Genomic DNA, 21,969 nt, shown 5'->3' on the forward strand with positions numbered 1-21,969 from the left:
AGGCGTGATGTCTCAGCTAGAGCTTCCAGGACAAGTCTGACTCTGCCAGGCAGAGAGGTGGGAGGCAGTTTCAGGCAAGAAAATAGCATGCGCAAGGTGCTCCAAAATCACAAATGATGCCTCATCTAAGCTGCTGCCGAGTGTCCAGTGGGACCAACAGTCAGGCCAGAGGCAAGAGGTGAGAAGGCGAGATCCGACCGGCTGCGGAGGCATCAGGGAGGGTCCCCCGCCCCAGCCCCAGCCCTGCAAATGGGGCTGTGCGGCCAGAGGTGGAGGATGTGGGGAAGCGCCAGGGCCAGGGTGCATCAGGGCTGCTGTGTGGAGGATCCCCCGCGGGAGCAGAGGGAAGGTGGGAGACCAGGGAGGGGCCGCTGGGGCGCCCAGGAGAGCCAGGGTGGAGGAAGAACATTGTTGCTGCAGCACTGCCTCCAGGCTGGAGAGGGAGCCAGGAAGAAAGTGAGGTAGCCTTGCGGGGGCTGGGGCTGGAATCCACCCCCTCCCATTAAGCAGGGTAGGGGGTGTGGATGCAGGGGAGGGGCTCAAAGCCCAGGACGGAGGGAAAGGCTGCTAGGCTTCAGGAGACCAGCCTGCCCGAAGACAGTTATGGACACCCAAGGCAGCAATGGCAAAAGCAGGAATAAACGGTCACCTCCCTTCCCACAGCCCCTTTTTCTCAAGGCTGGACAGGCCTGCTCTGCCTAGAGAATAATTCATTTTGGCCCCAAGCCCTCAGGAGGCAGGAGGAAGGCAGGTGGCAGATCCCCTGGAAGGGGCCAGGCTGGGTGGCCAGAGGGACAATGGCCCAGAGCACAGGGCTCAGACCCCCTACAGCCAAGGTGGGCTCCAGTTGCAGAACAATCATTCCCAAAACAGTCACTGCCATTAGGGCAGCCTGCTGCTGCCACTGCCACTACCCACAGCCACACAAAGCCTTGGGCCAGCCCTGAACTTGGTGTCAGAGGCAGCCTGGGGTCTGGACACAGAGCAGGGACCTAGCTCTCTCTCAAGTGAGGGCTAAGGGCAGCAGGGCACATGTGATCAGGATGGCCCCACCTCCTGGAGAGGTTAAGATTCCTCAGCTGCAAAATGGGGGTGCCAATCTCCCTGAATGCCCCTAAACACTGGGAACACTGTAAGCACCAAACTCAATTCTCATATGGTCACCACTTCAACCTGTGACTAGGAGCCAGTCATTCAGCCTCAGTTTCCCCATCTGGTACCCTAGTCCCCCAAGTCTCAAATTCATAGCGCCTTGTTTCAGCACAGGGATGCATCTGTCTGGAACCCAGGCAAGGACTCTGGGGCACCCCATCTCTACCCCACCCATTGGTGCTCACTCCAGTTCAGCCACAGGGACTCCATGAAACCTTGTCACAGCCCCAAGAGACAGCCGGGCCTCTGTGACTCGCTCCCAGCGGAGGACACCATGGACCCAGAGCAGGGAGGCGAGTGGCTGGTGCAACTCGGTTAGCAGGTGGCAGAGTGAGGATGGGACTCATAGGAGGTCCTGTCCAAGTAGTGGTGCAGGGGCCAGAGCTTTCTGGGCAGCCTCCAACCAGCTCAAGCCTTTTGCACACGGGCTGAAGGAGTCTGGGGTGTAGGACTTGGATCCCTGGACAGCAACCAGTCCCAAAGGAGGTGCTCACATGCACAAAGACAGGATAGAACCCCTTTAGACGGGACCCTTCAGACAGGACCAGGAGGAGAGAATGTCACACTCCAACGTTTGAGTCATGTCTGTACCACATATACTTTTAAGGTGGGGAGACAAAAACTGAACACGGATTTAAAATAAAGGTAAAAGACAAAGTTAGTTTTAAAACACCTTTACTGGCTGGGTGCGGTGGCTTATGCCTGTAATCCCAGCACTCTGGGAGGCTGAGGCAGGTGAATCACCTGAGGTCAGGAGTTCGAGACCAGCCTGGCCAGCACAGCGAAACTCTGTCTCTACTAAAAATACAAAAATTAGCCGGGCATGGTGGTGCATGCCTGTAATCCCAGTGACTTGGGAGGCTGCAGCATGAGAAATGTTTGAACCCAGGAGGTGGAGGTTGCAGTGAGCCGAGATCGTGCCACTGCACTTCAGCCTGGGTGACAGAGCGAGACTCCATCTCAAAAAAAAAAAAAAAAAAAAAAAAAAAGGCTGGGCGCGGTGGCTGACACCTGTAATCCCAGCACTTTGGGAGGCCGAGGCGGGCGGATCATGAGGGCAGGAGATTGAGACCATCCTGGCTAACATGGTGAAACCCCGTCTCCACTAAAAACACACAAAAAAATTAGCCGGGCGTGGTGGCGGGTGCCTGTAGTCCCAGCTACTCAGGAGGCTGAGGCAGGAGAATGGCGTGAACCCCAAGAGGTAGAGTTTGCAATGAGCCAATTGCACCACTGTACTCCAGCCTGGGCGGTAGAGCAAGACTCCGTCTCAAAAAAAAAAAAAAAAAGCCGAGTGTGGTGGCTCATGCCTGTAATCCCAACACGTTTCACTTTGGGAGGCCGAGGCAGGCGGATCACCTGAAGTCGGGAGTTCAAGACCAGGCTGGCCAACATGGTAAAACCCCATCTCTACAAAAATACAAAAATCAGCCAGGTATGATGGTGGGTGCCTGTAATCCCAGCTACTTGGGAAGCTGAGGCAGAAGAATCGCTTGAACCCAGAGGCAGAGGTTGCAGTGAGCTGAGATCACACCACTGCACTCCAGCCTGGGCAATACGGCAAGACTCCATCACAAAAAAAAAAGAAAGAAAGAAAGAAAAAAAAACACCCTCATAGTCTCTTTCACTGGAGCACAGAGAAGGCAAGAAGTTTGGCCTTCACCTCCTGGCAGAGCTCTAAGGGAAGGCCTCATCCCCCAGACTATCTGGCCAGGTCCCCTTGGCCCAGGCCAGGCCACCATTTTGTGAAGCCACACCACAGAGGTAGTCAGGTCTGAAGCCCGTTGCAAGATGGGGAAAGCAAGGTAGTCGGGATGGGAAAACGTGTTCAAAGTCGCATGCGGCTCCTGGGCACAGCTTTATCCCCTTTTCCTCCCCTCCCTCCTTCAATTGCTGGAGGAAGAGCCCAGGAGCTCAGGCTTCGGTTTTCGCTGCGATGCCATGCAGCCTTTGTCTGCCCCTGCCTGCCCTGTGCCCCGTTCTGATGTGAATATCACCCGAGGCCCTTCCCTCAAAGAGGAGGACCAGGGACATCACGAAGCACACACCCCAAGGACCCCGATCCAGCAGCTCCCCTTCTACTTGTGAGCGTCCCGAGGGCTGGGGCCATCTCCAGACCCCCTTCCTTAGAAAGGCAGTGGGACCAGGACCTTGTCATCACACCCTGTGCAATCCCGGCTCTACATTTTCCCAGCTGTGTGCCCTCGGGCAAGTCGCACCCTCCCTGTTTTCCCTTCTGCAAGGCCCTAGAGGCAACAGCGGGCAGCAGTGCATGGTGACCACAGCCCAGGCCCCTCCCTCTGGCCACGGACTTGTGACTTGCAGCCAAATCAGCTCAGCCGCCTGCCTCCCCTCCAGCCAGCACAGACTCCAACAGGGGCCCAGCTTTGGGAGAGGCTCTTTCAAACACCCCTCAGCCTCTGGCCAGGGCCTGCGGCCCCAAGGGCTCCTCGGGGAGCTATGTGTAGGCAACTTTATTCGGCCCCTGGGCCTGGGCAATTCATGGAGATTCCTGAGCCTCAGGAAGGGGAAGGCGGGCTGGGGTTTTGCCCCCAGGGGGCACAGCGGGAGGGAACCCTGGGGACCTGTACCTGCTACTTGGGGCTGAGCTCAGCCGCTTGGCTCTCTTCTCCAGCCAGTCCTCCAGATGGCCCTCGGGGAGTTCAGGAGCATCTAGTAGCCACTCCCTGGCTCGCCTCTCCTCTGTGGGGACAGGGAGACAAAGGCAAGTGAGGGGTACACTCCTGCCTGCCAGAACCCTACCCTCTCACAAAGCAGAAGCTACTGGTAGGCCCTGAGCAAGCCCTGGGAAGTTGCAGCAACCTTCCAGGAGGATGCACCTGGACTGCTTCTCCAGGCCATCTGTGCACGAGGGCCCAGCACTCGGCCTCGCTCTGTTTTCCCATCAAATAGAGACAACCCCGGCTGCCTCCAAGCTCTTGGGGAGCTGGAAACAGGACGGTGCGTGTAGAGAACCTGGCCCTGGCCAGGCGTGGTGGCTCACGTCTGTAATCCCAGCACTTTGGGATGCCAAGGCGGGCAGATCACCTGAGTCCAGGAGTTTGAGACCAGCCTGGCCAACATGGCAAAACCCTGCCTCTACTAAAAATAAAAAAAAAAAAATTAGCCATGTGTGGTGGTGGGTGCCTGTAATCCCAGCTACTTGGGAGACTGAGGCAGGAGAATCGCTTGAACCTAGGAGGTGGAGGCTGCAGTGAGCTAAGATCGCGCCACTGCACTCCAACCTGGGCGGCAAGAGTGAAACTCCATCTCAAAAAAAAAAAAAGAGAGAGAGCCTGGCCCTAAGGAGGGGTCTGAATCTGAGGTGCAGGGAGGCAGTGAGGGCAGTCGAATGGGGTCACATCTCAGCTCTGTCACCTGCTGGGTCTTTGACCCTGGGCAGGGTAATGAGCCTCAGCTTCCCTGGTTTTTATTCTCATAAGCTGTCCAACAAAACCTGTTGCTCAACGAATTAAAACCAATCAACGAATGGAATTTATACAAGCTGAGTGTGAGCGTTTGATGGGGTCAGAGTCACCAAGTCATCTGGGATGGAGTCTTGGGCCAGAGGAAAGTAATCATACACTTGACTAGCACTCACTCAGAGCCAGGCCCCAGTCTCTGGAGCTCACTCGGGGCCAGGCCTCGGTCTCTGGAGCTCACTCGGGGCCGGGCCCTGGTCTCTGGAGCTCACTTGGGGCCGGGCCCTGGGCTGTACAGGTGTCATCTTGCTTCATCCTTAGAGACATCACATTCAATAGGACACAGCCTCCAAGAGGTTAAGCCACGTACCAAGGTTACAGAGGACGTGGCAGAGCTGGGACTGTCTGAGCTGCCAGCTGGGACTCTGTTCCCAGCCTCCCTGGGCCTCTCCCCATTCCTGTCCCCGCTCGGCATCGTCTCCAGTTCCAGGCCCACTGCCCCGTGCTCGTCCCACCATGGGCCAGCCGTCCTCTGAGAGCCCATAGCCAGGGAAGAGCTGGAGCTGCCGCTGCTGCCAGGACTTGCTGGCCAGTCCCACAAGGCCTTGCTTCCACCCTGGGGAAAAATGCTCCTGGAAACCCTGTGTTGGTCCCGGGGCTGCAGCCACAGCGCCACTGGCTCCCAGGGCAGGGCACGGAGCCTGCAGTGTCTAACTGGTCAGAGGGGAGTGAGGCCCGTAGGGGAATCAGGGCAAAGGCCAAGCTGCCCCAGACCTTCACTGGCTACCCTGAGGCCTCCTGGACAGAGAAGCTTAAGGGGGCAGGCACTGAGAGACCTGGAGTCTGCCCCCAACCTGCTGGGGGGCTCACGCGAGGCCCTTCAGTCTGAATGTTGGCCTTAGTTTCCCCACCTGTTCAGTGAGAGGCTGTGGAAGAAGATTGATAAACACCATCTCAGTCAGAACTTCCTTGTTCTCTAACTAGAGGAGTGAATTTCCCAAAGGCGAGATGTCAGTTTCCATGGAAGCTGAACTTGCCCCTCCCTGGAATCACCAGGCTGTGAGACTCCAGAGGGCAGGGAAGGTGCGTTCCTAAACTCCTTATCCCTAGACTGTCGTAAGGGGTCTGCTTGGTGCCAAGTGGGGACTGGGTATGCTGCCTGATTGAGGAAGGGATGGGGTGTACCCACCAATGACTGCTGGGCTGGCCACAGGGTCCAGGTGGGGCTGAGGTGCACCTTCAGGGCTCCCAGGCAGGAAGCCACACAGGCTCCACTGTAAGGGGACACAGGCCTGCCTTCTCCACTCATGCTGAAGCTGTTCCTAACACCTGGCCCAAACCGGGGGCTCAGGGCTCCGCATCACCCTGGGTGGCCCTTCGTTGCCAATGATGGGGAGATAGGGAGGCATAGGCCAGCTTCCTCGGTCTCAGAGCCCACATGCCCCAGCACCCCACTCCCGCTTAGCCCAGGGCATCCCGAGACGTACCCTCCACCTGGATGCTCAGCTCCTGCAGGTCTCGCTCTGACATGTGGGAAAATCTGCAGTTGGAGCCAAAGTCGCACTGGCCTGCAGCAGGAAGACAGAGTTACTCGCTGCTCGGGAGGGGCTCCCCACAGGGGCTGAGGGGTGCCCAGATGAGGGATCCCAGAATCTTAGGGGCAGGACTTCAGGGCCTAAAGAATAGCAACCCTGATCCGGGACAGAAAATGGAATCTCTCCGGCCCTGCCCATTCAGCAGCCAGAGTGACTTCTCACCCATCATGCCACATGCTCACGACCCTTCTCCAGCTGCCCCCCATGCTGGGGATCACTTCCAACTGAAGCCTGTCATGACTGGGCCTCGCAAGCCTCTGCAGGCTGTCTCTGTCACCAGCCCTCCCAGCCCTGCCTCAATGAACTACATATGGGTTCCTGAAAGGGCAATGCTTCCTTTCTCCACTCCAAGCCGCAGCACGTGCTATGCCCAGCCTAGTATTCTGCCTGCCTACCTGGCTCACGGGAGCAATTGGACTGCTCCTTAGAAAGGCTTCGGTGGCAGCTTTGCCAAAGAGGCACCAAAATCTGGGGTGGCTTCCCCTCTCTCAACCAAGGAGACCAAAATGTATGTCGAGATACTGGGAGGCTGGAGGTGTCTCAAGCCAGGATAACCTACCAGTGACATATTCACATCAAGGCAAAGGCTGTAGGGAAGCCCCTGATCTGCAGGCTTGGTGCCCATCCTAGGGGAGCTTGGACATTCACCCAGTTTCCCTAGTTCAGCTGCAGCACCTCTCCCCAGTGCTAAGTTCCCTTACAAACCATGTGAATCATCATAGTTTTCCTCTTTGCCATGGCTGCCAGGAAGCTCAGAGCCAAACCCTTAGAGAATACATAGGACCTCAAGGGCAAGCATGGAGGAGACTATTCTCTTGGTTTTATCTTATTTTTCCTACTCTTATTTGTATCTGTCTTTGGTTCCTTCACTTACTGAGGTTTTACCTCTTGCTCTGTCTTTTTTTAAAAGAGACAGGGTCCTTACTCTGTTGCCCAGGTGGGAGTGCAGTGGTGCAATCATAGCTCACTGCAGCCTTGAACTCCTGGGCTCAAGTGATCCTCCTGCCTCAACCTCCCTAGTAGCTGGGACTACCAGTGTGTGCTACCATGCCCAGCTAATTAAAAAAATTTTTTTTGGTAGAGATGGGGTCTCGCTATGTTGCCCAGGCTGGTCTCAAACTCCTGGCCTCAAGCATTCCTTCCACCTCAGCCTCCCAAAGTACTGGGATTACAAGAGTGAGGCACCATGCTCGGCCCTTTATCTCTCTGACCTATATGCATCTCTAGTAGCTGAGTACTGAGCAGTCAAATCTACACCTAGCATCCTTGGTTCTGATCCTGAACTTCCTCAGATCATCAACCCTGTTACTCTCTGAAGTTCTGCCTGCTGGGAAGGAGGCCAGGCTCCCAGGCTAACTTAATCAACAAGTCTATTCCACCCATAAGTGTCTCTTGGATTTACTTGTAATCTCCCATGGCTTGCTTGTTCTAGGTGAGCTGATATAATCACATTCTAGATCTGAAGAGCTGAGGACCAGTCTCTAGGAGGTCCTGAGACACACCTGGGAAGGCCCTGACTGGCCAGTCAGCTGGAGCCACTGCTGCAAAGTGGGCTTGGGATGGTGGCCCGGGTCAGGGAAGACACTCTGCAGAGGTCCAAGTGGGCCAGGCTGAACATCGCAGGTCCCCGCAGGGACCTGAGCTGTGCAGAGGACTTTACCTGTCAGTAGAAACTTCCTGCAGGGCCGCTTGTTCTGCTCATCCAGCAAGATGGCAGCTGCATCTGCAAGAGAAGAGAGGGACGGGATTCGGACGGTTCAGGCTCCACCAAAGGAGGCAGGAAGTGGAAGCCACAGGGGCATATGGACCCTTTATCTCGACACAGCTGTGCAGAAAGAAGAGTTTCCTGTTCCACGGAGGAGTGGAAGCAGGAGATGACCACAGGTGGGAGTCCTGGGCAGATGGATCCGAGCTGCAGGTGACCTCAATCCATCCCACCCCACACAGGACGGGCCAAAGACAAGGACCAAGTTTCATGCCAGCAGTTCTCAACTTGACACGAGGGAGTCACCTGGAGAGTCTGGGGACTTTGGGTTTTTTTGTTTTTTAGAGACAGGGTCTCGCTCTGTCACCCAGGCTGGAGTGCAGTGGTGCAATCATGGCTCACTGCAGCCACTACCTCCTGGGCTCAAGTGATCCTTCTCCAGTCTCAGCCTCCCAAGTAGGTGTGACTACAGCTGTGCACCACCATGCCCAGCTAATATTTTTTATCTTTTTGTAGAGCTGGTGTCTCATTATGTTGCCCAGGCTGGTCTTGAACTCCTGGGCTCACACGATCCTCCCATTTTGGCCTCCAAAAGTGCTAGGAATACAGGTGTGAGCCACTGGGCCCAGCCTGGAGGTATAATACTTTAAAAAAATCCTGGCACTATGGAACTTCTCATTATTATCTTTGCAACTTGCTGTGAATCTATAATTATTTCAAAATAAAATGCTAAAAATTTTTAAGTAAATCCTAGTGCCCAGGAAGCCCACCAGCCAATCCCAGGATCCAGGCACTGCTCCACAGGCAAGACTGCAATCCCTGGCTTCTGTCTCCCCTCCTTCCACCAGCTGTAGGGCACTCAGGGCCAGACCAGCCACCGCCCCGGACAGGACTTCCGACACTCTGTAGCATCGGCAATCACTCTGATCCTAATCTTAACCCTAGTTTCCTCTGATTTTTCCTATTTTTCTTTTCTTTCTTTGAGACAAGGTCTCACTCTGTCACCCAGGCTGGAGTGCAGCGGCATGATCTCAGCTCCCTGCAGCCTCCACCTTCTGCACTCAGGTGATCCTTCCCCCTCAGCCTCCCGAGTAGCTGGGACTACAGGCGTCCGCCACCATGCCCGGCTAATTTTTTAATTTTTTTGTAGAGATGGGGTTTCGCCATGTTACCCAGGCTGGTCTCGAACTCCTGGGCTCAAGCGATCCTCCCCACTTGGCCTCCCAAAGTGCTGGGATTACAGGCGTGAGCCACTGTGCCCAGACTATCTTTACTTTCATCATATAGGTATGGTTTTAAATTTGCTTCTTGATAGGCAAGCTATTAATCAGTCAAAATCTGTAAGGAAGTAGGGTACCTGAGGATGGTACCCTGACTCAGGAACCCTTATATCCACCCCAGGGGAGGGGAGAGGCAAGGCCTGGGCTGGACATTCACCCACCACCTTTTCTAGAGGCCAAGGAAAGACCACAGGCTTCAGAGTCCGAGAAACCTGAGCTCAAATCCTAACAACATATGACCACATGCAAGCTGCATAATCTCCAAGTCTCAGTTTCCCCATATGTCAAATGGGAGGATAGTTCCCACCTGACAGGGCTGCTGTGAAAATGTCATCAGATAATGAATGGAGAGTGCTTTGCAGAGGAGGCCCGTGGTTCCCAACCCTGGTGGTACATGAGAATCACTAGGAAAGTGACCAGGTTTGCCTCTGGGGCCAGCAGTGGCCTTAGCACCATGTTCTCCAGGTATACGGCCAAGACTGGGTGGGTACACAGCAAATGGTAGCAATTCTTCATTTTTTCCTCACAAACCCTCTGAACAGCACAAACATCCCCACTTTGCAGAGGGGAAAACAGAGGTTCAGACAAGGGAAGTGATTTGCCAAGGGCAACTGGTGGCCTGTGGGAGGCGGGGGCGGGCGGGGGGTGTGGTCTGCTGGGATAAGGAGTTGGTTGTCAGAGAACTCATGCGAGGGGGACCAGCAGGGTGGGGAGGGTCTGTCAGCGCCGGGCTTGTCAGACTCATTGGACCCAGCTGGTGCTACAGACACCACTGCCTGCCTTTCCCTGAGGTGGGGGGGTACTAGGGGAGGGCATGTGGACATTGCCCTGGACCCCCGAGGCTGGGATGACTGAGGCTGGCGGCGGGACTGAGCCTGAGTCCTATACAAGGGGCTGTGCCGGGTGGCTTGGGGTGGGAGAAGAATTCCAGGCTGCCCACGTCTACTCAGTGGTTCCTGACCCCAGCCACACATCAGAATCACCAGGCAGTTTTTAAAGTACATGGACACCTGGCCCCAGCCCTCTCAGGTTCTCTTTTAATTCATTGGAAGGGAGGGCATCAGAATTGTTTAAAGCTCCTCGGTGACTCTGAAGTGTACTCAGGGTTGAGAACCCCTGGCCCAGGCCCTGCATGAGGAAGCCCGTGCTCTTGCAGTGGGTATTCAAGGCCCCTCATGATCTGATCCTATTGGTCCTTCTTGCTTCATCTCCCAGATGAACAGCTGCCCCTGGTGCCTCATGTTTCTTTGCTCAATCACTTAGACATTCATCTGCCAAACATTCACTGAGCATGTCCTGTGTGCCAGGCACCACGCCAGGCTGAGGATTTAAGTGGAGAACAAGTCGGAGCTGGTCCTTCCTTCTGGTCCAACAGTCACACTAATCCCTGTGGATGTAAGCGGGGTAAACATCTAGCGTGTAGCCAAACGACCTGACCCGTTCTAGGGGTCGGGGAGGACGTCCCTGAGGATTTGCCACCTGACTTGAGTTCTGAGGTGGGGGGGGGGGCCTGGCTTGGGGCAGGGAGGACAGCAGGAAGGGCATGTCTGCAGAGGGGACAGCTTATGCCCAGCAGATGCAGTGGCCAGGGTGGCTGCAGCTGGAAGGGAGAGGCCGGCAGGTCATGGAGGCCTGGGCAGGACAGGGGCTTTGCCCAGAACACACCATTCTAATTGGGCGCAAGCTCGCTAGGCAGAGGGGCCCTATTTTATCCACCTTTGAATCTTTAGAGCCTGCCTGGGAGCCGCGGACACGCTGAATGAATGAGCCCATGAGATGAAGGCTGGAGGGAATCCTTCTGAGGACCCACAGGCACCGTGCCTACTTAGTAAGCTCTTATGTGCCATGCAGTCATCATGAGGTTACTGAGCCCCTGTCATAGCCCTGGAAGGTGGGGACTGTTGTAGCTGTTTTATACATGACAAAATGAGGGCCACAGTGTTAGTGAGTGACACCTGGGGACTGGTGCCCTGCACCTGACCATGGCGGATGGATCATCAGCCCCTCTGAGGGATAAGGGGACGTGGCCCAGGCCAAGAAGCTGGGAGCAAAGCTGAAGTCGAGTTCATTCACACGGTATATCCGCAAGTCCCTGCGGTTGCTCAGGGTGAGCAGAAGCCCTGGGGCAGCCTCCTGAGGAAGTGGAAAGAGGTCATGTGCCAGCTTGGTCCTCGGTAGCTGGGGACCCAAGGTGAGGGAACCCACTGCCCTGGATTTTATTTCATTTATTTATTTTTTTTGAGACAGGGTCCCGCTCTGTTGCCGAGGCTGGAGTGCAGTGGTGCAATCTCGGCTCACTGCAGGCTCCACCTCTTGGGGTCAAGTGATCCTCCTACCTCAGCCTCCTGAGCAGCTGGAACCACAGGAATGGGCCACCATGCCTGGCTAATTTTTTTATTTTTGTTTTTATTTTTTTGAGATGGAGTCTTGCTCTCTTGCCCAGGCTGGAGTACAGTGGTGTGATCTCAGTTCACTGCAAGCTCCACCTCCCAGGTTCAAGCAATTCTCCTGCGTTAGCCTCCAAAGTAGCTGGGATTACAGGAACCCACCACCACGCCCAGCTAATGTTTGTATTTTTAGTAGAGGCAGGGTTTCACCAGGTTGACCAGGCTGGTCTTGAACTCCTGACCTCAGGTGATCCACCCACCTCAACCTCCCAAAGTGCTGGGATTACAGGCATGAGCCACGGAGTCTGGCCAAATTTTTTTATTTTTAGTAGAGATGGGGTTTCACCATGTTGCCCAGGCTGGTCTTGAACTCCTGGACTCAAGCGATCCTCCCACCTCAGCCTCCCAAAGTGCTGGGATTACAGGTGTGAGGCACCACGCCCTGCCTGCTCTGGATTTTGAAGTCACCACCTGTAACTGGGAATGCCTGGCTTGGCCTGCCCAGCCTCTTACAGAACTGTTCTAAGGACTGAATGTGTTGGGGATGTGAGGACACTGAGAACACAGGAGCCCTGGGGCACTCCTGTCACCTGCTGCTTCATCTTTTCTATAAGTGACACAGGGACCTCTGCCAATCAGCCCTGGATCCCAGCATCCAGCTGTTGACAGCTGAGAATCTGGGACTAGGTGATCTCGGCCCAGCTCCCTCTAGATCACAGCCCACACTGGATTTGCACAGCAGGGAGCCTTAGCGTAACACCAGGGTTAGAGTCTCCTAGGGAGCTAGGAGACCCCACTGCCCATGAATTTTCCTGTGGCCTTGCAACCACAGCCACGCCTGGCCTGCTGAGCAGCCTGGCCACCCCCTCACTTGAACCTCTGAGCCTCAGCTCCCTCAAGTGAAATGCGGAGTCTGGGAAGCCTTTAGAAACACCATGCCTAGTCCCCAAACCTGCCTCTGGGGAGGGGATGGGGTTGGGGAATCAGTGGTTTTAACCTAAAGGTCTCCAGGTGATCCTAACCTGCAGCCGGAGTTGAGAAGCACTGCCCTAGAGAGTTGTCGAGAAAAGCAAATGACGAACTATGAAAAGCACCGGCATGTAGCAGGCATGCGATCCATGCTCATTCCTTGTTTGTGAACTCTCAGTTTCAGGCCTCTTTTTTTTGAGTCGGGGTCTCACAATGCTGCCCAGGCTGCTCTTGAACTTCTGGGCTCAAACAATCTTCCCACCTCAGTGTCCCAAAGTGCTAGGATTACAGGGGAAAGCCACCACACCTAGCCCCAACCAGGGAACTCTCTCTCCACCTCTCCTCCCTTCTTGGCTGCTGGATTTGGTTCCTTCTTCGGAGGCCCTGTCCCAGAATCCTGCTCACCAACCTACAGGGCATCGGCCCCACTCTGGCTCATTCCAGGAGCTCCTGGCCCACCCTCGCCCCACTGTCAAGTGCCCATATCTCTCAACCTGGCTCCTACCAGTCACCCTCTGGAACCTCCCTGGCTGTTCCTCAGTGTGAATGTCCAGTGACAGCCGTGCAACAGCACAACTCCCCTCTCTGGGCACCTCCCGGGAAAGAGGCCCTGTGCTAGGCACTTCCGACCTTAGCTCATTCACCCCAATTGTTCTTGCTCTGAGAGGCCTTTCCCAGAAGAGCCTGCCTTCCTTCTGCAACTGGGTTATTCACCCGTGCCTGCAGCCATTCAACTGCCACTGACCGCACCCAACTGCTCCCCACGAAGCAGTCTGCGCTGTCAAGGCAGGTCTGGCCACGGCAGCTAAAGCCCTTCAAAGGCTGCTCTCTGCCCTTGGAACAGGGACCCCCCCACCTCTGCCCCCTGCTTATGATGGCCTCCACAGGCTTGGAAGATCCCTGCCCCAGAGCCAGCTTGAGCCCTACCATTCTCCCCTGGCCTGCTCCGCCCAGCCACACCCTCTCCCTCCTGCTCCGAGAGCCCTGGTGCTGGACTCAGGGCTGCCTGCTTCTCTTCACACCCTCCACCCAGAACTGCATGGCTAGCTTTCCCCTATTTTAGCTGTTGGCTCAAACATCACCTCCTTCTAGGGCCTTCCTCCTGTCCACAGAGCCTTCAGTCAGCGTTGTTGGGGAAAGAGCTCACCTACCAGCCTGCTCCTCTGAGGGCCCAGTGGCTCAGGCCTCCCTCTCTTTTGATCCTCAAAGAGCCCAGACCTAGACTGTCACTGACCCACAGGAGTCTTTGATGATAAGAAAGATCAGAGAGCAGGGCTCCAGGAGCCTGGGGCCCAGCCAGCGGCACCCACCTCGGAACATGTCGTACCAGACCTTCTTGGCCTTGAGGTGCTGCAGCCCGTTCAGGTGCTTCTTGCGGTTGTGGAGGTTGTCCTGGAAGGAGCGGTCGCAGTAGTCACAGAAGTATCGCTTCCCCATGGCCACTCAGAGCAGGTGCTTTGCTGCCTGGGAAGCCACAAAGAGCTCAGATTAGACCATTGGAGAAAACACATCCCTCACCAGCCCACTGAATCCTTCCTGAGGGCCAGGCCTGAGCCCAGGCTTTACTTATATGCACCCCGCCTCATTAGGAGTGTCAAGCTGATGAGTATGGCCTAAGAGGCCTCTTTCCAGAGGGATCTGTTAACCATTCTGATGCCTAGCCTGCAACTTAGGCCAGTTAAAGTAGAACCTCAGTGGGTGAGGCCTGGGCACTGTTTTTTCTTGAGAGGGTGTTGCTCTGTCACCCAGGCTGGAGTGCAGTGTTGCAAACACAGCTCACTGCAGCCCCCACCTCCTGGGTTCAAGCAATCTTCCTGTCTCAGCCTCTCAAAGTGCTGGGATTACAGGCATGAGCCACTGTGCCTGGCTGCTGTTTGGTAGTTTTTAAAGTCTATCAGGTGATTCTAACATGTAAGTAGGCTGAACTGCCACCTTATACCCTGTGGCTGGCCTCCCTTGTCTCCTACCACATAGGGTTTTATTTTTTTGAGACAGAGTCTCGCTCTGTCACCCAGGGTGGAGTGCAGTGGTGTGATCACAGCTTACTGTAGCTTTAACCTTCTGGGCTCAAGTGATCCTCCCGCCTCAGTCTCCCAAGTAGCTGAGACTACAGGTGCATGTCATCATGCCTAACTTAAAAAAACAATTTTTTTGTAGAGATGGGGTCTCGCTATGTTGCAGAGGCTGGTCTGCTGGGCTCAAGTGTCCTCCCGCCTTGGCCCCCCAAAGTGCTGGGATTACAGGTATGAGCCACTGCCCCATCCCCTACCATACCTCTGACCTCCACATTTGCATCATATAGGCCACACCGGCCTCCCCTTTGCTCCTCACACATGCCAGGTACATGGCCACCTCCCGGCCTTTGCACCCAAGGCTCCTCAGGGAGGGGTATGCCCTCCTGCAAACTCCCGCCTCACTTCCCCTCCTGACCCCTTCCATCTTTGCTCCAATGCTACTTTATTCAAGATGGCAGAATCTTCCACTTAGCTTCCTCCACTCCCTGCTTTATTTTCCCTCATAGCATGTATCACCCTTTGATATGGTGAGGCTTTGTATCCCCAACCAAATCTCATCTCGAATTGTAATCCCCATAATCCCCAGGTGTCCAGGGAGAGACCAGGTGGGGGTAACTGACATGGGGGTGGTTTCCCCCATGCTGTTCTCATGATAGTGAAGAGTTCTCACAGGATCTGATGGTTTTATAAGGGGCTCTTCGTGCTTTGCTCGCACTTCTCTCTCCTGCTGCCTTGTGAAGAAGGTGCCTGCCTCCCCTTTCCCTTCTGCCATGATTGTAAGTTTCCTGAGGCCTTCCCAGCCATGCAGAACTGTGAGTCACTTAAACCTCTTTCCTTTGTAAATTACCCAGTCTTGGGTATTTCCTTATAGCAATGTGAGAACGGACTAATACACTCTTCGTGCAATAAGTTACTTGTTATGTTTACTGTCTTTCTCCCACAATGAGAATATAAACCCATGAGGGCAGGTTTGTGTTTTGTTTACTGCTGGAGCCCCAGCACCTAAAATAGTGCACAGTACAGAGTAGGCATTGAAGTACTTGTTAAATGAATCAATTCTCATTTTCCCTTTGGGACAACTGAGGTTCAGAGAGGGAGCGTGATTTGCCCAAGGTCACACAGCTGATAAGCAGAAGGCAAACCCAGTCCCCTAATGTTACATTGCCAGGTGTCCTCTCTTCCACAGCCAGTTCAAGGCTTAGAGAAGCCAGAGGGCGCAGGCAGTGAATGCTGACAGCTTCCCAAGGAGATCACTAAATTATCAGGTGGCAGGTCCGAATCCAGTCACAGAGGGAAATGAAAACATTTTGGGGTCTTAAGACCCCTCAGCCATGGTGACCACAGCCACCACTCCTGACCCAGGAGATCTGCAGCCCAAGGTGGGTGGCAATTCAATGACTCTCATGGCCAGCCCTTGGGTCCATGAGTATGGTGCTGCAAAACAGGAGGACAGACAGGTCCACTTTGGGCCACCGAGGGGGATCTGCCAAGGCTGAGCCCAGACCAACTGCTCACCCTGTGGTCAGACCCCTCACTTCACAGAACAGGTTCCTGAGGCCCAGATGAGGAAGAGAAATGATTTCCCCCAGGTCACAAGGTAGCTATCCGGGCTAGCAGCCAAAGCCCTGGACTCCCAGGACCTGATCACCACAGTGGACCAATGGGGGAACACAGCTCAGGAGGAGGAGACTGGGGAGAGACACAGAGACAGTCCCAACAGCCAAGCAGGTTGATGGAGAAAGCCATTCTTGCAGCAGACAGGGACAGCAGCCATTAAGTCAGGGGCTGTAATGGGATCAGGAACAGACAGTCATTCAAAATGAAAACATATAAAACCTCTCTTCTCCCATTACTGCAGAGGGACCGTGTCCCAGACACGCACACTTGATATATTAAATTTGGCAGCTCTAATACACCCCCCATCTTGCCAATAAACTTATAGGAATTGGATTGAAATTGTAAGAGATGAACGTTTAACGGCCGAGTGCTAAACCAAGCCATTCAGAAAGCTTGAAGCTCCCAGAAGCTGCTGGCGCTGGAGAGTAATGGGGAAGGGAGGGGACAGGGAGGGTGGTTCTCTGGGAGACTGGAACAGAATGGTGGCTCTGCGGCCTACTTAGATAGACAAAACCACACAGGCATTGAAAAGCTGCCTGTGTGACCTTGGGCAAGTCACTTCCCGTCTCTAGGCCTCTATGTTCACTGTGGGAATATGAGGCAATGGCTGCTTGATCAGGAAGTGGTACAGAGAAGTTTCCTAATGCAGATGAAAATGATGCTGATAATACCTGGCATTAAGCAAGTGCTCAATAAATATTACCTATTATTAGGGCTAGTGGTTCATTGAATACCTACTACGTGCTGGCACTAAGCTGAAAGCTCTATATGCATCATCTCATTTAATCCCCAGGATAACCTGTGGGGGAGGGCCTGTTATGCCTTTTTAGATGGGGGCACTCAGGTTCCAGAAATGAAGTGACTTAGCCAAGGTCACACTGCTAGGAAGGAGCCCCGCTGGGCTTGGAATCCAGGTAGCAGGCCTCTAGGGTCCCCACTCCTGATCACATAATGAAAGTCTCCTCCTTAATCCCAGCATTTTGGGAGGCCGAGATGGGTCGATTGCTTGAGTCCAGGAGTTCAAGACCAGCCTGGGCAATAGAGTGAAACCCCATCTGTACAAAAAATGCAAAAATCAGCTGAGCGTGGTGGCACATGCCTGTATTCCCAGCTACTCAGGAAGTGAGGCGGGAGGCTGGCTTGAGCCCAGGAGGCAGAGGCTGCAGTGAACTGAGACTGAGTCATTGTACTCCAGCCTGGACAACAGAGCAAGACCCCCATCCAAAAAAAAAGTCTCCTTCCAACAAATCATACTAATGACAATTTTCCTTTATTAATCACTAGCTACACCCTAGGACCATGCTAGCCCCTTCAAGCCCCAAGAGGTGTGGATTATAATCTCATTCATGAATGAGGCAACTGAGGCCCAGACAGGTGCCATGAGGGGCCCCAGCTCACACACATAGGAAGGGCAGAGCAGGCCTCAGGGTACCTGGGGCTCAGGTCTGCCAGGAAAGCCTGTCTTCATGCTGCCGTGCTAGCTGTCCCAAACACCAGCCCACCAGGAAACTGGACCACACGCTCCTCGGCCTGCCTCCCCAGCCACACTCTGACCCAAATGGTAAGCCCCTTTGGTGGGCTGTATGTGTGTGTATATGTGTGGGTGTTCACATTTTCCCCCCTCTCTCTCACCCCCTCCACTCCATGGGGGGCAAGCCAGCTAATGGTTCCCTTCACTTCATCACCTTGTCAGCCTCAGCTCAGGGCCATGGCTGCCCACCCATGCCCTCCTCTGCCCACCCATCATCTAGCACATGAGAAGTGTTCGGCCATCCTGGATGGGTCAACACGACCCCACATTCCAGTCCCAGCTCTGCCACGTGGCTCAGTCTGTGACTCAGCCACTTGCCCTCTCTGGGCCTCAGTTTCCCCATGTGGGAAGCTGCAGTGGCAGGACCAGTTGATCTCTAAAGGCCTCTCTGGTTCTAATATCCAGTGATCAGATGAGAAGATGCCCAAAATAACGCTTTTTTAAAAAATGTAAATATTGGTCTCGCCACGTTGCCCAGGTTGGTCTCAAACTCCTGAGCTCAAGTGATCCTCCTACCTCTGCCTCCTGCAGTGCTGGGATTACAGTCGAGAGCCACCGCACCAAGCCGGCAATGCTTTCTATCTACCTGTCACAGACACATGTGCAGTGTCAGGCCAGGGAGACCAATGGGCAGCACAGTCTGGGACGGGAAAGCATGCTCACTGAGCACCACCTGGGCAGGCCCCTCTCTGACCCTCTCACCCTAAGAAGCAGGTCACAGCACCCCCATCTCACCTCCGAGAGCGGGATACCCAGCCTGGGGACAGCACTGAGCACCAGGACCAGCTATCTCTGCACTTCTGTGCCTGGGGAGGCTGTCCAGGGATAGGGTTAAGAGCTGGCTCTGGAGTCAGATGTCAGGGCTTACATCCAGTCGCTACTGCTTCCTAATTTTCTCACTCAGTGATACTGGCATTTCTGGCCTTGTTTTCCTGCTATGAAAACTGGGATAATAACAGTGTTCAGGCCAGGCGTGGTGGCTCACGCCCATAATCCCAACACTTTGGGAGGCTGAGGAGGGTGGATAGCGAGGTCAGGAGTTAGAGACCAGCCTGGCCAACACAGTGAAACCCTGTCTCTACTAAAAATACAAAAATTAGCTGGGCATGGTGGCGTGTGCCTGTAGTCCCAGCTACTCAGAAGGCTGAGGCAGAAGAATTGCTTGAACCCAGGAGGCAGAGGTTGCAGTAAGCAAAGATCGCACCACTGCACCCCAGCCTGGGTGACAGAGCAAGACTGCATCTGAAAAAGAAAAAAAAAATTGCCGGGTGTGGTGGCGCACGCCTGTAATCCCAGCTACTCAGGAGGCTGAGGCAGGAGAATCACTTGAATCCAGGAGGCGAAGGTTGCAGTGAGCCGAGATCGAACCACTGCTCTCCAGCCTGGGTGACAGAGCAAGACTCCCTCTCAAAAAAAGCAACAACAACAAAAAAGAACCAGCTGTGCAGAGCCCCCACTGCCCAGGGATGGCATGGGGGTGAGGGGGCACACATTCTACCTACTTCACAGTCCTGTCCCCACAGGCATGTGCCTGAGGCCATGTTCCCAGACAGAGGCTGGCCTTCAACAAGATGACCTCGCTCAGATGTAAAATTCTAGAGCTCCTGAACCAAATGCCTCCCGCTCTGATGCCTTTGCCCACATTAGGATAAGGTTCAACTTGCAGAATCCTCTGGACACATGCAGCGCCCTGCCAGACACACAACTTGGCAAGCAGAATGCCGGCTGGAGTTCAGCTCCAGCTCACCCCTCAGCCAGGTGTCCTTGCACAAGGTGCAACCTGCACCACCGTACTTGGCAGCCGAGGAGGGGTCAGGGACAGGGGAGGAAGGGGACAGCTGGAGTGTCTCTAAATGGCGCCCAGACACCATCATGGGGTGCTGACTAAGCTGGCCCCCTCTGCTGTGATTCATCCCCATCCTCTGAGGGTGGCACACGCAGCAGAGTGTGAGCGAGGTCCCGTCTGGAACACAGAACCATCCGGCCCCACTCCCTGCCAGAAACACAGGTGGTGCCATCCACCCACTCCCAGGGACCAGGTGCACGGCTGCAAAGGCATCTGCTGGATCCCTGGAGCACCAGCAGGTGAGAGTGCTGGCTTCTCTTGGCCAAGGGGCAGCGGGCAAGGCTAGTGGGACAACCTCTGGATCACATGGGTCACATCTGAATTCCAGCTCTGCTGCTTATGAGCTGGGTGACCCCTGGGAAGTCATTTCATCTCCCTTGATCTATTCTTAGCTATAAAATATGGATCCCACAGCTGCTGAGGTTTACCGAGGCAGTAGTACATTAAGGTGCCTAGTAGCCAGCTGCAATGGCTCAGGCCTGTAATCCCAACATGTTGGGAGGCCGAGGTGGGAGGATCACTGGAGCCCAGGAGCTCGAGACCAGCCTGGACAACATGGGCAGACCCCATTTCTACAGAAAGAAAGAAAAAAATTAGGCAGGCATGGTGGTGCATACCTGTAGTCCCAGCTATTTGAGAGGCTGAGGTGGGAGGATAGCTTGAGCCCAAGGAGGTCAAGGCTCCAGCGAGCCGAGATTGCGCCACTACACTCCAGCCTGGGTGACAGAGACCCTGTCTCAAACAAAGAAAAAAAGGTGCCTAGCATATAGTTCCTGCTCAATAACGGAGGCTGTTACTGTTGTTACTATTATCATCCAGGCTGCCCACCCCCTCACCCTCTAAGTGAACACACTCTGAACCCCAGGCCGGGCACAGTGGCTCATGTCTGTAATCCCAGCACTTTGGGAGGCCAAGGTGGGTGGATCACTTGAGGTCAGGAGTTTGAGACCAGCCTGACCAACATGGTGAAACCCCGTTTCTACTAAAAATACAAAATTAGCCGGGCGTGGTGGCGCACGCCTATAATCCCAGCTGCTCAGGAGGCTGAGGCAGGAGAATTGCTCGAACCCAGGCAGTGGAGGTTGCAGTGAGCCGAGATTGTGCCACTATGCTCCAGGCTGGGCAACAAAGTGAGACCTTGTCAAAAAAGAAGAAAGAAAGAAAGAAAGAAAGAAAGAAAGAAAGAAAGAAAGAAAGAAAGAAAGAAAGAAAGAAAGAAAGAAAGAAAGAAAGGAGGGAGGGAGGGAGGGAGGGAGGGAGGGAGGGAGGGAGGGAGGGAGGGAGGGAGGGAGGAAGGAAGGGAAAGAAAGAAAGAAAGAAAGAAAGAGAAAGAAAGAAGAAAACTAGTCAAGGCACTGTGGGGTGGCAGAGAGGAGAAAAGAGGCTGGGGATGGTGGGTGAGGGGTGACAGCTTCAGATTTGATTCCCGCTTGCTTGGCACTTCGCTTTCATTCCCTTATTTAATCCTCCTAGAGACACTCTGAGTAGATATCAATATCAAGTGTCCATTTTACAGACCAGAAAACAGGTTTGGGAAAACTCGGTCCTAATTTGTTCACAGCCATGGCCAGAAAGACTCTAACAATAACCATAACAATTACTGTTAGTGTCGGTAACAATAATGACACTTACATCAATAACCAATAACAACCACGTCTCATCATCCTGAGCTGCCAGTGGGCCAGGGTGCCATGGACCCCCACATCCCCTCCTGTGGAGTCTTCACCATGACACTGTGAAGCCACGTGCCTAAGGCCCCACAGCCAAGGCACACCAGAGCTGGCACGCACACTTGGGTCTGGCTGACCCCAGAGCCCACTCTCTCCCCATCCCACTGTCCTGCTGTGAGGCTGCTACAGGGCAAACATTTGCGCTTCATCAATATTCTCCATTCCTTTCGTTGTGTGTGTCTCAGGTACAGACAGAGCTGGCTTTGGCACAAGGCAAAAATAAGCCAACAGCTCGGCCTTTGGCCAGGGGCTGGGATGCGCACTGTAATTATCCTGGACTTGTGCTCACCACAGGCGACCCTGAAGCTCACCTGTTATTTTTTCTAATTATGGCACCTCCAGACCCCAGGTAAACAGTAAACCACAGCCAGAGGACGGCTTTATTGCACGCCCACTAGGAGCTCGGTAATGTCCCAGTGTCATATATGCCTGCCATCTGGAGTTGATGGCATCAGAACCACCCTGTGGGGGTGGTCTGCAGACTGCTGGTGCAGGACCCTGTTTGGAAGGAAGCGCCAAGGAAATCCAGATGTCTTTCCTGACCGAACCCCCGTATGCTAGAGGCATCCTTGAGATCCTTGGGTGGCAGCCACACACCTTTTTCATCCTGACCTCATCCCTGTGTTTGCCTCCTGCCCTCCCCTAGGGTAAGGCACATCATCTTTTTCCCACAGGTCTAAGGCAGCGAGGGGCCCACCCACTGCAATTTCTGACTCGGCA

At 54.4% G+C, this 21,969-nt stretch overlaps 1 protein-coding gene across 9 annotated transcripts in view; it reads right to left on the reverse strand.

Annotated features, from left to right (window-relative positions):
* ZMAT5 (zinc finger matrin-type 5) overlaps window positions 1-21,969 on the reverse strand; it is a 36,576-nt gene that overhangs the window by 3,636 nt on the left and 10,971 nt on the right. For 4 of the 9 annotated variants that reach the window (XM_515063.8, XM_001136635.7, XM_054675780.2 and 1 more), the window contains 4 exons: window positions 13,821-13,974; window positions 7,830-7,892; window positions 6,062-6,142; window positions 3,744-3,855 (listed from right to left, as the gene is read on the reverse strand). In XM_515063.8, the coding sequence (XP_515063.3) occupies window positions 3,744-3,855; window positions 6,062-6,142; window positions 7,830-7,892; window positions 13,821-13,947 (383 nt within the window). In that variant the 5' untranslated portion in view covers window positions 13,948-13,974. Of the gene's footprint in view, window positions 1-3,737; window positions 3,856-6,061; window positions 6,143-7,829; window positions 7,893-13,820; window positions 13,975-20,136; window positions 20,252-21,969 lie in introns of those variants that run through there. The other 5 variants (XM_009438132.5, XM_009438133.5, XM_016938931.4 and 2 more) reach the window with 3 other exon arrangements.

This window comes from Pan troglodytes, chromosome 23 (assembly GCF_028858775.2).
Source record: "Pan troglodytes isolate AG18354 chromosome 23, NHGRI_mPanTro3-v2.0_pri, whole genome shotgun sequence".
NCBI classification, from domain to species: domain Eukaryota; kingdom Metazoa; phylum Chordata; class Mammalia; order Primates; family Hominidae; genus Pan; species Pan troglodytes.